The sequence below is a fragment of the Arachis hypogaea genome, chromosome 11, assembly GCF_003086295.3.
Source record: "Arachis hypogaea cultivar Tifrunner chromosome 11, arahy.Tifrunner.gnm2.J5K5, whole genome shotgun sequence".
In the NCBI taxonomy this organism is placed as follows: Eukaryota; Viridiplantae; Streptophyta; class Magnoliopsida; order Fabales; family Fabaceae; genus Arachis; species Arachis hypogaea.
Window position 1 is genome coordinate 1,526,793 of NC_092046.1, and position 15,105 is coordinate 1,541,897.

Sequence of the window (15,105 nt, forward strand, 5' to 3'; positions counted from 1 at the left end):
AGAGTTTGTTGCTAATTAGCGACTACCTTTTAGTCTATTTCTTCTATGGAATTAGCTTTTATAAAAGTGATGGATTTGCGACTATCTATTCAGTCGCTAAAAAAATTTTCCGATAAATTAGCGACTATTGTATTTGTCTCACTAATCTGCGACTTGAAATTAGCGAGGAAAGCATTAGTTGCTAGGCAGTAGCTAATCCGTCACAAATCATATTTTGCGTCAGATTAGCGACGATTTTACGACAATTTTTGTAGTAGTTAATCGGCTTTATTCTTGTAGTGAATATATGCTATCATATCTTTTATACTAATGATAAATTGATACTATTTGGACCTTTTTTTGGCCTATGACCATCAAAATAAAATTAGATAAACTAGTATGTTTAAGTAAAATAGCATGTTTGTTGGGCAGTTTTTTTAGGTACTATTGTAATTTATTAATTAAAATAGCAAAATTTAGTAGTATATGTTTAGTTTTATTATATATAGATAACACAAAAAATACAAAATAGGTGCAATTAAATATATAATATTGTTAGATAATAGTGAAGACTCATGTGCTATTGTCTTTACATGAAGTTGAGAATTAAAAATTGTTAAATAATTATTTAATTAAATTTGTTAAATTATCTAATGGTTCTTAAATATTAATTTTACATAAAAATAATTGTATGTGAGTTTTTATCTTAAATAATATATAGAATCATTTACGTACATATTATTTAAAATTTTAAAAAATTATTGAGATACTTTTTGAAATTTTAAGAAAAAGGATTTCATCCCAAATATTATATACAATATATCAAATATAACAAACATTATTATATACTAGTTATCTTTTACTTAAGGTGGTTGAATTATGGATTAAGTATTTTTTCTGTTCCTAAGGTTTAGGGTGAAAGTCAAAATCGTTCTCGACTTTTTTTGTTATTAAAATTATCTTCAACGTTATAAAACGTTATAAAATCATCTTTTTGTCAATAAACACATTTTTTAGACAATTTTATCCTCTAAATAAAAAACCCTTCCCTTCCCCACTAATTCCCAACCCCCTTTCAGACTTCATCATCATAATCGAGCTTCTTTTTCTCTCTTTCTTTCAGTCTCCTCTCCCTCATCACTAACCCCTAACTCTCTTTATCATCATCGTCGAATTTCTTTCTCTCTCTTGTTGTCCCAAACTCTTACTCTCCCTTAACACTAACCCCACTCATCTTCTTCTCATCACCATCACCATCACTATTATCACATAAACAAAGATTGAATCACACACAAATTAAAGAATCACAAAATAAAGAGACTTCATCCAGTAGAAGTTTCTTCAAATAAAAAAAAAAGAGAAGACATTACGGCTTTCTTTCTCTCTTCTTTGTTCTTCCTTTAATTTTTTTTTATTTTTAAAGAACATATACATGAGTTCTTTCTTTTTAATTTTTTTAATTTATGTTGTTGCTAATTTTGTGGATGTTGTTGTTGCTGGATTGTTGATTTATTTTATAGTTAGATTTATGGTGTAACTATGGTGATGATGAATAGACAGATTTATTTTGTTGTTATGGTAGTTCATGGTGATGATGATGAGACAGTGGTGAGGATGAAGAGAGTTCTTTATTTTTGTTCAAGAATAAAATTGTCTAAAAAATATTGTTTATGGATAAAAGAATGATTTTATAACGTTTTGTAACGTTAAAAATGATTTTAATAACAAAAAAAATCGAAAATAATTTTAATTTTTATATCAGACTTTAGAAACGAAAAAAATATTTAACCCTTGAATTATTTATGACATATAATAACTCGTGACCGTTTAATTTTTAACAGCAATTTAATAGGGGCAACAAGAATAGACACAAAAAAATGAGATTGTTAGCTACAAAGATAAAGCTTCATACATCGATTATTATATATATATCTATTTAAGTAAGTATTGGGAGTTAGAATTATATTTTGTGCATGTAGTAACTCATTGATAATTAATCAGTGGTAGACCCTTAAATCGAACTTAAATTCGCGATGAATTAATATTTGCCTTGTTAAATTGAAAGACACTGTAAACAAAAAAAAAATTATATATGTATTTTTATCTAAGAATTTAATATGTTAAATGATATAACTTTTAATGTGATATCAAACCATCTATAACAATATGGTTTAAAAAAAATCGGGAAAATTATAAACAGTCCCTAACAATTACTTCGAAAAATAATTAGGCCCTCAATTAAAAAATATTTTTTTTTACTCCTAGTCTTTATTTTTATGAAACTAATTAGCCCCTCTATTAATATTTTTTATCATTGACACAAGGATTAATCAGTCCCATAAAAATAAAGATTAGGAGCCAAAAAAGGGTGTTTTTTATTTTGTTGAGGGTCTCGTTATTCTTTCGAAGTAATTGTTAGGAGTTGGGTTGGATATTCACCCTTTAAAATTCAATCCTCATTGTTTTTATTATTCAAAATAACGATTAAATTTTAATAAAGACGAACTTGATCTATCTATTTTTCAATATAAAAACATCCATTATAGTTTTCTTTTCGAGTAAATAATCATTTCTAACCACAAAAGATTCGAATGTTGATAAAACTAAAAGAATAAAATTAAAGTTATATCCATCAAAGATGAATTATTTTCGACAAAAATAACCAATTATTAATTTTTTATTATTTTTATTAAAGAATTAATCAAAATACCCATAATAACCATATCTCTTCTATTATCTTTAACCTTTCAAATTCTTCAACTCAACTCTCTGTTTAACAACAAAATCACAGAGAGTAAAACAAAAGAGATAAACTAAACACAATTATGCTAGCAACCATTGATTTTCTTCTTGCAATCCTCTTCAATAGTTTGCCACCAAAAGACTGCTTCGCACACAAACATGAGAATCACGGAAAATAAAGTAAGAAGAAACAATCAAAGTAAGGGGCAAACAAAACAAAAGTTCAATAAAAATCTGTAAGCTCAAATAATAACTACTTTTTTCAATTTAGAGAATTTATATAGAAAATGAAATGAGTTATAGCTTTTATTCAATTTCTCTAACAACTATAATAACCTTTCAATTTCTCTGACAACGGATCTATTGCTGCAACAAGAAGACGCCGGGAATATATCAGAGTTAGAGCTAGAGCATCTTTCTTCTGTCGCCGTCTCCGGCAGAACCGCTTCAATGACGGAAGCAACACTTCTCCCGAGCTTAATGATTTTTGAAGACATCGGCGTTGATAATTTTTGCTCTTCGTTACTGTTCCTGGCTTTGTTTATCTTTTTTTAGTAGTTTATCTCTTTTTGTCTCATTCTGTCTCGATTTTATTGATGAGTTGTATTGACGGTGATGTTGACAGTGATGGTGGTGGTGATGGTAGTATTCAAAATTTGCGAAAAAGAGATAGTGATTTTGTTGGTAACAAAAACTTGAGTTAAAAATTTTAAAAGATTTAAGATAATGGAAGAGAATGGAGTAATTTGGGTATTGGAATTAAATTTTTTAATAAAAACAATAAAAAATTAATAATTAATTATTTTTGTTGAACATAATTTATTTTTTATAGGTATAATTTTAATTTTATTTTTTAATGATTAATTTTGTCGACGTTTAAATTTTTCGTAATCAGAAATATATAGTTATTTACTCTTTCTTTTTAATATAAAAACATCCTCTCAAACTCTGGCTCCTTAAACTTTTAGAAGAAAAAAATGTAAAACTCTTTTCTTTTTAATATTTTATTATATATATTTATAATTGGCCAAATTAATGCACTCCAAGTAAATAAATATTACAGTACTCATTAAAATAATAAATAAAATAGCAGATTAGCTGTTCTCCTTCTCCGCTTAGGAAATTTGTTAGGCAAAATATTATAGGAAGGAATTTTTAGAAATGAGCATATATGCAACAAATTAACATTACAGTATTTTTTTTTTTTTTTCTTTATCCAACTCGGGTAGTGGGATTGGCCCTTTTTGCTTTACGCCTCTCAAATTTCAATGAAGCGCAGATTTATTTGATTTTATACGGCAAGTGCAAGAAATATGTAGAGTCGTATTCTCACTATACATTATTGAGTTTTAATTTGGATCTTATTTAGTAAGAATATCATTAATTTATTGGATCTTATTTCTAACCGATCTTACTCGCAACAAAATTAAATTTTTCAATTAAATGCTTTAATCAATCTATATTTTAGAAACACACTAATAAAAACAGAAATTACATACAAAATTAAGTCGAAACTAAAATTAAAAACAACAAAATAAATCATATAAAATACATGTTAAAATTATAAATAACATAATTATCAATCTGTCGTTAAGTTCTTATTCTAATATCAATTGAAGTGATTAGTTTAGTAGTTCTATGAATATTTAAAAATAAGAATATATGAGTTCAACTTTCATTTACTTTAATATATATATATATAGAGGATCATTTTAATATGTCTATATATTACCGTGACAATTATGACTATAATATTTTAAAAAATATAGCTAAAATTAAAGTAACGTTTTTTTATTGCTAAACAATATTTTTAAAAAGTATTACTTAAAAAAAATATTACTAAAATATAAAAAAATATGACTTTAATTTTAATAACACTTGCATAATCACCATAATCACCATAGTATAGTCATATTAAAATTTATAATAATAATAATAATAATAATAATAATAATAATAATAATAATAATAATAATAATTTTTAATTTTATACATATAATTGTGTGGGTAGATTAGGTAGGGTTTGTTCTAAATCTGTATTTGACTATATTCGCAAATCAACCAGTTCTGCTCTTAACTTAATCCGTTTTGAGTTGGATTGTCAATTTTACCTAACCAGAATGGATCAAGTTGAATACCAACAAATAAGATTAATATTTCTTGTACAAAATGACAATGATTTTATTTTATTTTTTTGTTGGATGATTTTAGTACATTTGGATCAAGCTTATTAGTTGTTTCTTATCTTTTCATTTTCCTTTTTTATTTGGTTATATAATATTACAGTTTTTTAATGATTTTTTTTTATGTACCATCTTTTAGTCCCACAAATCAAAAATTAATTTGTCATAGATAGGAGTTCTATTTTTTTTCCTTTGCATTCTTTAACGTTTTAATAAATAAGCTTAAAATCCCCAAAGGCATCATTCAATACAGATGTTTTGGGTGACTACTTGTTTTTTTTTTTTTTTTTTGGACAGAAGTGACTACTTGTTAATAATGGATTAGGTTACAAATGCAGATGATAATGGATTTGGGTTTGGCCTCAGCTCTTGAATTGTAGGTAGTCTGTTGTTATTTTTTTTTTTCACATGATCCTTTTAATTTTTCAGTGCGTCCAAAAATAAATTAAATGCATCCTTAATTTTGGAGTAATTATTTTTTGTTTTGAAATCTCCTCTTTCAGAAGTTGTTAGAATCCTTTTTTGAGGGTGAAAAATAACTGCCTTATCCCATCTAAACTTGATTACTCGTTCATTTTATGGATCGCTTTTCACTTTTTATTTTTTTACTGAAAATCCAAATCACCATTTGCTAAATTCCACCATTGCTTTAATTTGTTTAATTAAGTGATTTTTAATTCCCTTAATTAGTTATGTGCATATATAATGTTTTGATGAGAGTCGAAAGTAAATGGAATAATGCATAAAGCATTTTACAATAATAATAAATTGATATATATGTCCTTCACACCATTACATCCATTTTGCATTCATGCATGTAACCCGTAAATTACATTTGCAATAAACTGGTGTGATATGCGACACAAATTGATACGTGATCAATAGTATTGTGAAATAACCGTCTAAATTAATATGTCATATATTACTAATTAATATATCATTATACTATTACACATGATCAAATTATTAAACATGTATCATTAACGATCTACATCATTAAACCCTCACATCATTTATCATTAAAAAAATTGAATTCATAATTAACTTAATACATTTTTATTAATCTCAAAAATATAATTTATTCAGTTAAAATCTATTTTGGCCCCGTCAAGGTGATCAGGAGTTCCGACTCGAGTGGCCGATCCGGCGGATATCGCCCACCTGAACTGCGAGTAATGTATGGAATAGCACCCCCTAGCAGCCAGCCTCATGGCAGCTAGACAAAGAAACTTTTAGAAAAAAGATCTATATCTAGTGGGACCTGCCCTACTAACAGGGTATATAAGGAGAGGATCCTACCCCTCTTCCTAGGTACGTCACTAACCCATTACTCTCACTGCCACTTATACGATCTCTACAAGAACGTTGGAGTATCATTGCAGGTAGCTCCCCCCTCTCCAACACAACTGCTCGGAATGTCGCCAAGTTTCCGTCTTCCACCCACCAGCTCCACAACTCAGAAAACCCGTCCATTTATCAATCAGGTCTAGATCTCCCTTATCTTTTCGCCTGCTCCACTTACCTGACCCGTTCGAAACCCGGCAACCGAACAAAATCTTAAAAACAATTTTAATACACAAAATTAATGTCAGAAAGAATTTTTAGAACTTACCTCATCAATTTACATAAATTAAGAAACAAACTCATATCATATACAAAAATCAAACTTATGTTGTATCTAGAGTGATACAAAATATCATTTATCAATTATTTATTATACAGTGTCTAAGGGTGATAACCATAGCTGCCGCCACTTCCTCCATCTTCACCTCTTTCACAATCTATCTCACCTCCTCCACCGCCGCTGCCTCTCCCACCACCTATGCCACGATATCCTCCATCTCCGGCACCCCCAGCACCACCACCGCCGGAATACCCACCATTTCCACCACCTCCATTTAATTTATTCCATTTCCGCCGTCTCCACCATCTTCTCCTTTTCCACCTATGCTACCATATCCACCATCTCCAGTAAACCCACCACCATTCCCACCATCTCCATTATCATATCCACCATTTCCACCGTACCTGCCGTGTCCATCATCACCACCAAACCCACCCTCGGCTCCACCTCCGCCGTTTCCACCAGCACCACCATAGCCAGACCCGGTTCCAGATTCTCTACCGCCGTCTCCGCCATACCCACCATTGCCACCACCTGCACCTTTTCCAACCCTGTCATTATACACATCTTGATGTCCTCCATTACCTCCGCCGCGATCTTTCTGTCTATGGCCGTTTCTCGATGGATGTGTAGCAGCAACACCATGATGGCCATGGTCATCGGTGAAGAGTGTTCTGGCGGCACCACATATTCCTAAAGTCGAAACTACCATGAAAACAACGGTGATCACAAACTTTGGGGTTATCATCATGGGATCGGATCGGAATTTATTTTTGAAATTAAAACCCTACTTTATTTATGCCTTATTAGGCTCATGAATGTTGCGAAGATGGGTATATATATATATATATATATATATATATATATATAAAGAATGAAGAAGATAACCATCTCCTCAACCACCTACCCTTGATGAAATATTTAGTGGACTAAGCTCATGATATGTAAGGAATGAACAGGTATAATTAACTTAATATGAAGTTATTAACTAAGAGTCATTATTAGATAATAATTTAGTTAAATCTCTTAAATTATTTAACACTCTTAACTATATTACCTTCACATAAAATTAAGAATACCTGAGTTTCTGTAGAATGAATAATGCATTTTTTTTCTCTTTATTCCAACACCCATTATTGTGTTGTGCTTTTTATATTTTTTATTTCGAAAAGACATAAAATTTATAATTTATAATTTAATGTTTAAATTTAAAATTTTATTATTTAGGATTTAAATTTTAAAATAAATAAAATAATTTTTAAAAAATAGCTAAAAAATTTTTTGACTCCCAAACATTATTTTTTGATTATCAAATAGAAGTGGCAAAGTCAAGAATAATATTGAAGCAGAATAAATAGACACAAACTAAACAAGAATGAGTCATGGTAGGACAAATTATAATTCAAGCTAAGTAGATATGAAGACTCACACCATATTAGAATTAATTATAATCTGTATATATTTATTTTTTTCTCTAGAAAACTATATATTCATCAGATATTATTTGTGTGATATTCAACAAAGATTGTTATTTATAGGTTAGGAATAAGTTAAATTTAATTATAATGACAAATTAGCATGAAATTAAAATCAAAATTAATACCAACTATATGTTTAGATACATGATGTATCAATCATAATATATTCTATAAATTGTAATTTATTAGTATTATCTATCTATACTGCTCTATTTTGGGTTCTGAAAATTATTAATTTTTTTTATAATTGTAATATATGATGTATCAATCATAATATATTCTATAAATTATAATTTATTAGGATTATCTATCTATACTGCTGCTCTATTTTGGGTTCTGAAAATTAAAAAAATTTTGATAATTATTTATTTGAATATTTAATTTATGTTTTCTGTATTTGACTATTGTGGCCAATAGCCATTATTTGATAACTCCCAATGAAAATAGTAATATAATGAGTAGTTAGAAGATCTTAAGAGAATTATATCACCACGAAATTAACTGTTAAATGATATGAGAGTCTAGGATTTTAAATTTTTTTAGGTATTACCTCTTGATGTGAGACAATCTTTTAAGTGTTAGTATTTTGAGGCTCATAATATATGGACAAAGACATAAAAGAACTAATTATATTTGGATGCAAAAATAATTAATACAAATTAAAGACTGTGTTTAAAATAGAGACGAGATTAAAAAAATTGATATTAAGAGATAGAGATTAAATTAAGTCTTTGAATTGTATTTGGTATAAAATGTATTGATTTAATTATATTTTAATATTATATTTAGTTTAAGATAAATATAAAAATTGAAAAATAAATTTAAAATTTAAAAAATTAAATAAATATATTTTAAAAAAAAATATTATTAAAATTTTAGTTTCTATATTAAAAAATTTCAGTCTTATGCATCCTTATTTTTTGAAAATATTTAAGCAATTAAAATTTTATATTTTAAAATTAAAATTTTAATTTTAATATTTAATTTACTAAATATAATACTAAGTTTCAATCTTTTAATCTCAATTTCAATCTCTAAAAACAAACGCCATCAAAAAAACCGAAATTTGTGTTCAAGATTGAAGGGGAAAAAAGTGGTGAAAATAGGCCAAAAGAGGCAAAATGGAAAAAAGGTAGAGTTGACCTTTATATATCCAACTTGTCCCACGATAATGGAGAATTAAATGCTTATCCCTTTTGTATTGCATGTTTGCATAGTTCTTTGATTTTATTGCATGAGAAATATAATGCTCCAACATGATGTTTGTGCTTCATGCCTTTCTGGGTTGTACTGATTACTTGGGAGAATTATTAGCGTTGTATTGATTACTTGTGAGAATTATTAGTATTTTTTCGAAAGAGATTTAGAGATCATAATCACTATGAAAAAAATAGAGTTAAGTATTAAAATAGTCTCTAAAATTACACTTAAATTTTAAAGTGATCTCTAAAGTTAATAATTACTTAAATTTATTCTCGAAATTATACTCTCTGATTTATAGTGGTCCTTAAAATATTTTCTGTTCATCGGAAAGCTAAGTTGGATTAATTTCTATTAAAACGTCGTCGTTTTATATTTAAAAAAAAAAAAAACAGTAATCCCCTTTTAAAACCATAATCCCTTATTCTTTAACTCTATTCTTCTTCTTCTTCAATAGATCACAAAAATAAAAACCAGCAATACAAAATATCACAAACAAATCAGCATCAATAAGAAAAAATCAATCAACCTGAATAGCAAGCATCAATCAACCTAAACAGCAACAAGTACAAAAAATAGCAACAATAAAAAAACCAATAATAATTACAGAATAGAAAATAGCTAAAATCAATCATTATTGTTATATTAAAACATGATCAGCAGCAATAATCACCCAGAATATTAAAGAACAATGATTGAATAACTAAAAAAAAAAAAACTCACCATAGCTGAGAGAGAGAACTGAGCCAGAAGAGAGAAGAAGAAAGTAGAGGGAGGCAGAGAAGAGACAAAAGAAGATCGCCGATGCGCAAACAGTGACAGGAAGACTAGAGAGAAAGGCAAAAGCGAGCAGCGACGGCAAGAAACGAGACGATGTGTTGACGCAGAGGGGTTGACGAGCGGCGGGGCGACGAGATGGAGGCTGGCGAGCGGCGCTACGACGAGATAGAGGCTGGGGAGCAACGCGGCAATGACAGAGAAGGTTGAGACTTTGTGCTCTGCCTCTGCCTCCACTGTGTTTGAATGTGAGAGACTAGGTTGAGGAGGGAGATGAGCGGTGCGGCACTGAAACGGAGGCCGACAAGAGGCGGCGACAGCGAGGGTTGAGGAGACCTCCGTGTGTTTAGTGTTGTGAGTGTGAGTGTGTGGTTAGGGAGGGAGAGAGCGTCAGGTTGGAAAAGGAGAAGGGGAAGAGAAAGGGTCTCAGGTTGGGGAAGTAGAAGTGGAAAGGCGACAAGTTGGAGAAGCAGAAGCAAAAGGGGAAAAGAAAGGGGACAGGTCTTCTCCCCTTTTTTTTTGTTTTTTTTTGTTTTTTTTCAAAACGACGTCGTTTCAAATTAAAGTTCCGATGAACGAAAAGCGTTGTAGGAACTAGTAGAAGTTTTGGAGTGCAAATTTACGGACAAAATTGAGTAATTATTAATTTTAAAGACTACTTTAAGACTCAGTATAATTTTAAGTACTATTTTAAAACTTAACTCGAAAAAAATATGTTGTGACTAATAATTTATAGATATAATTTAATCAAATTTACCTAATATAATTCACCTAATATGAAACTTATTAAAATGTTGCTTAAAGCTAAATATATAATTAGCAGAAGGATTGTTTTTTTAACAAAAATAAAAATTACTTTGTAGTAAAAATATAAAAATAAAATAAAATTCACAATAGAATTTTCTGTTCATATATGTATAATTATTTTAATTAATAATTAAATTTTTGTATAATAAAAAAACTTCAAAAAAAAACTAATAATAAAATTTTCAAAATCAGTACTATAACATATATTTTATATATTTATTTCTACCGGGTACATAGAATGAAAATAAGTTAAAATTCAAAATTATAAAAAAAAAAAACAAAATAAAATAATACTCCACAAAGTTTTGTATGTAGAAACAAATTTAAATTCAACTAGAGGATTTAAAATACATGCGATTTCATTAAACACACTTTGATTCTATTTGTTATTTATCTTTTTTTTTTTAGCTACACATATATAGTCTCTTAATATTATTCATTTATATTTCGATAAAAATTTATATGGAGTTATTTTTATGTGAAGATAATAATTAAAAATTGTTAAATAACTTAATTTAATTATATTAATTAATAACTTTTAATTATCAATTTTATATAAAAATAACAGTTTTCGTTTATATTATTATATACGAATGTTTTTTTTTTTAAATTAGGAATAAGATTCAAACCTAAAATCTTTAAATGAAAATAAAAAAAGTTATGTTATTTGAACTATGATTTGTGAGCTACAAGAACGTTTATTTATATAATAAAAAAAAAAGTATAGGGTACCAATAGATTATCTGTCAATTTATTGTCAATAATAGTTAATTATTATATTTTAAATACATCTATAAAGAGATACATCTAAAAAATACATCTATAAAGACACTTCTATTATACTCAATTATAAAAAAAATATTTTTATTAGACACATCAACAAAAATATTTTTATTAAACACAATTATAAATAAAAACTGACAAAAATTGACAAAAATGTTATTAATAACTTAAGGGAATTAAAAAAAAATTGCACTTTTATAGAGATTAATGAACTATTGCTAAAATAATCAAACATTATATCAATTTACATAAATTACAAATTAAAACAAGATTTATATATAGTCAAACTTATTTTAGATTAAGAGTAGTACAAATATCATTTATTAATTATTTATTTCTTATCATGTCTAAGGGTGATGATAACCATAGCCGCCACCACCACTTCCCCCATCTTCACCTCTTTCACCACCTATCCCACCTCCTCCGCCGCCGCCACCTCCCCCACCACCACCTCCATTTATTCCATCTCCACCGTTTTCACCGTCTCCTCCGTTTCCACCATTACCACCGTCTCCGCCAGCTCCTCCTTTTCCACCTATGCCACGATATCCTCCATCACCAGCACCACCACCATCTCCACCTGTTCCACCATTTCCACCGGGATCATCAGTTGAAGCACCTTTTCCACCTCCACCAGCATAACCTTGTCCGCCGCCAGAACCTTTTCCTATTTTATCACAGTACCCAACACTAACTCCTCTATCAATATCCCGGCATCTTCCTCGATCAGCATGAACTCGGCCATTTTTCAAGAGATGTGGAGCAGCAACACCATCATCGCCATGATTATTGAGTGTTCTGGCGGCACAACATATTCCTAAGCCACCAAAAACTAGTATGAAAACAACAACGGGAATCAGAAACTTTGGGCTTGTCATCGGATCGGAGTTTATTTGTTTGTGAAAAGCCTAGTTGATTTATGCCTTAGGTTCATGAAGATGATGGGTATATATATAGGAACTAAAGAAACAGCACCACCGTTGATGGAATATTTAGTGGACTAACCTCATCATTGAAGATTAGACCTTGGAAAAGATAATAACTTATATTCATCAAGCGAATAAATAAATAAATAGAAAAGTCTAGAGGACCAGCAGTTTTGTTAAATTCTAACCAGCATGTAACTAATAAAGAAAAGTGAGTTATTGGATGAAATCTCACATTAATCTCATACTATTAAAATCATCATTAATAGCTATTTGATGGCTACAAATCACAAAAATTGCTGGCCCTAGCATTTTTCTAAATAAATTGTTATTTAATTAGACTTTTTCTTGTTTTATTTATTTATTGAATTCTTACACAACTTTAGAAATAAGTTTAGAAATATATATTGTTATTAAAAAAGATGAAATGCTGACTTACTAATTACACATCAGCATAAAATCATTACATCACATATTGTCTTACCCTAAAAATAAAAATATCATTATTATTGTCCATCACTAAGAAGAAAAAAAAAATGGAATAAAAGCAATGGAGCCATGTATCAAACATCTGATGATAATAAAGCGAAGGCAAAATTTATTCTGCTTTTAAACTTGGTGTCGAATTTATTGTACTTAAGTATTAAATATTTAAAAATTATTTATTTTAATATTTTTTATAAATTAGGCAACTGTAGGAATCATAGCATTCAGCTAAGGTGAAATATGTGTCTTCCACACCATTACACATTTATATTTTGCATTCATTCATTCATGCATGCATGTAATGACAATCAACATACATAACTTACCAATATCATTGAATTCCATATATAAAGCATCCTCAGTTCCTCACCCCCTAAATTTTGGCTAATTTTTTTTTAATATTGAAAATACTTTGGCTAATTTTACCATTGTTATTTATTTATTATATTATTAGGATAATGAAAAAGCACTATGTATTATTTTTGAATTGAAATAGAAGCATCTCATATAATATCTTAGCTTAAGGGTGATGACCTCCACCACTTCCCCCATCTCCACCTCTTCCACCATTTTGACCACCTATTCCACCTCCTCCTCCACCGCCACCTCCACCACCACCACCTCCGTGTATTCCGTTTCCGCCGTGTCCACCGTCTCCTCCTTTGCCACCAAAGCTAAGAGATCCCCTACCTCCATATCTTACATGTTCACTCTCTTCTATATTATCTCTTTTGGTTTTCCAAATAACATATCTATTTCCATATCCTCCACCTCCGCCGTCACCGCCGTTTCCTCCATCTCCGCCATTCCCACCTACACCACCACTTCCACCATTTCCACCGTCTCCGCCATCTCCATTAACCCCACCATTTCCACCCCCTCCACCATTTCCCCCATCTCCATTAATCCCGCCATTTCCACCCCCTCCACCTTTGCCACCATCTCCATTAACCCCACCACCTCCACCGGTTCCACCGTCTCCGCCATCTCCATTAAACCCACCACTTCCACCTTTCCCACCATCTCCACCATCTCCGAATTTTCCACCGCTTCCGCCAGTTCCACCATTACCACCGTCTCCATTAAACCCACCGTTTCCACCGATTCCGCCGTCTCCACCATCTCCATTAAAGCCACCACTTCCACCTTTTCCACCATTACCACCATCACCATTAAACCCACCGTTCCCACCACCTCCACCATTTCCACCATCTCCGTTATACCCGCCGTTTCCACCACCTCCACCATTTCCACCATGTCCACCGTTTCCACAATTTCTGCCGCCTCCGCCGTTCCCACCCTGTCCACCGTTTCCGCCGTTTCCACCACGTCCACCATTTCCACCATCGCCATTATTATACCCACCATTTCCACCTCCTCCGCCGTTTCCACCATTTCCGCCGTTTCCACCATCTCCGCCGCCATAATAAGATCTCCTACATCCACGGTGTTTATGGCACCTATGGTGTAGATCCAGAGCAATATCATGACCATGGATGATTCCATGATCATTGAGTTGCTGGTCTTCTACACCGAGCGTGAGGAGTGTTCTTGCAGCAGAACATATTCCTAAACCCAAAATCACAAAGAAAACAATGCAGAGAATCCTTGAGGTTCCCATGGGAATGTATTTGTGTTGTGAAAAGTGAAAACCCCAAAATTTGATGTCTTAGTTTCATGACAAGAGATGCCTATATTTATAGGAAGAAAAAAAAAAAAAAACACATTTGGACACTCTACTTCACTCAAAGAACTCTTTGTGGAATAAATATAATTAAAGAGAATATAACTATTTTTTAAATTTTTTCAGGGAGAATTTTTTATGCACGAAAGAAGGAATAAAATAGAACAAAGGACCTAATTTATTAATAGACATATAAAAAAAATTAATTTTGATATATTGTAGTGCAATTTTACAAGTGTTTTTTATTACATAATGTTAAAGTTTGTAAAAATAATTATTTATTTTTATATTAACAATATAAATAATTATTTAAAAAATAAATATTATTAAACAATTATATAAAAATAAAAATATAGAAAATCAATTTTGAGTAGCTAAAATTAACTATTTTTATTATAAAATTATTTTTTTAACCTTTATTTTTGAAAAATTAGGG

At 30.1% G+C, this 15,105-nt stretch overlaps 1 protein-coding gene across 1 annotated transcript; it reads right to left on the minus strand.

Annotated features, from left to right (window-relative positions):
- Nucleotides 1-13,214: 13,214 nt before the first annotated feature.
- LOC112723931 (uncharacterized) lies at nt 13,215-14,667 on the minus strand. The gene has a single exon (XM_029290036.2). The coding sequence runs from the start codon at nt 14,604-14,606 to the stop codon at nt 13,506-13,508; it is 1,101 nt and encodes a 366-aa protein (XP_029145869.1). The 5' UTR covers nt 14,607-14,667; the 3' UTR covers nt 13,215-13,505.
- Nucleotides 14,668-15,105: the final 438 nt, after the last annotated feature.

Bases quoted from the DNA above. Each gene is read 5' to 3' on its own strand.
- LOC112723931 (XM_029290036.2), bottom strand. From the start codon at position 14,606: ATGGGAACCTCAAGGATTCTCTGCATTGTTTTCTTTGTGATTTTGGGT.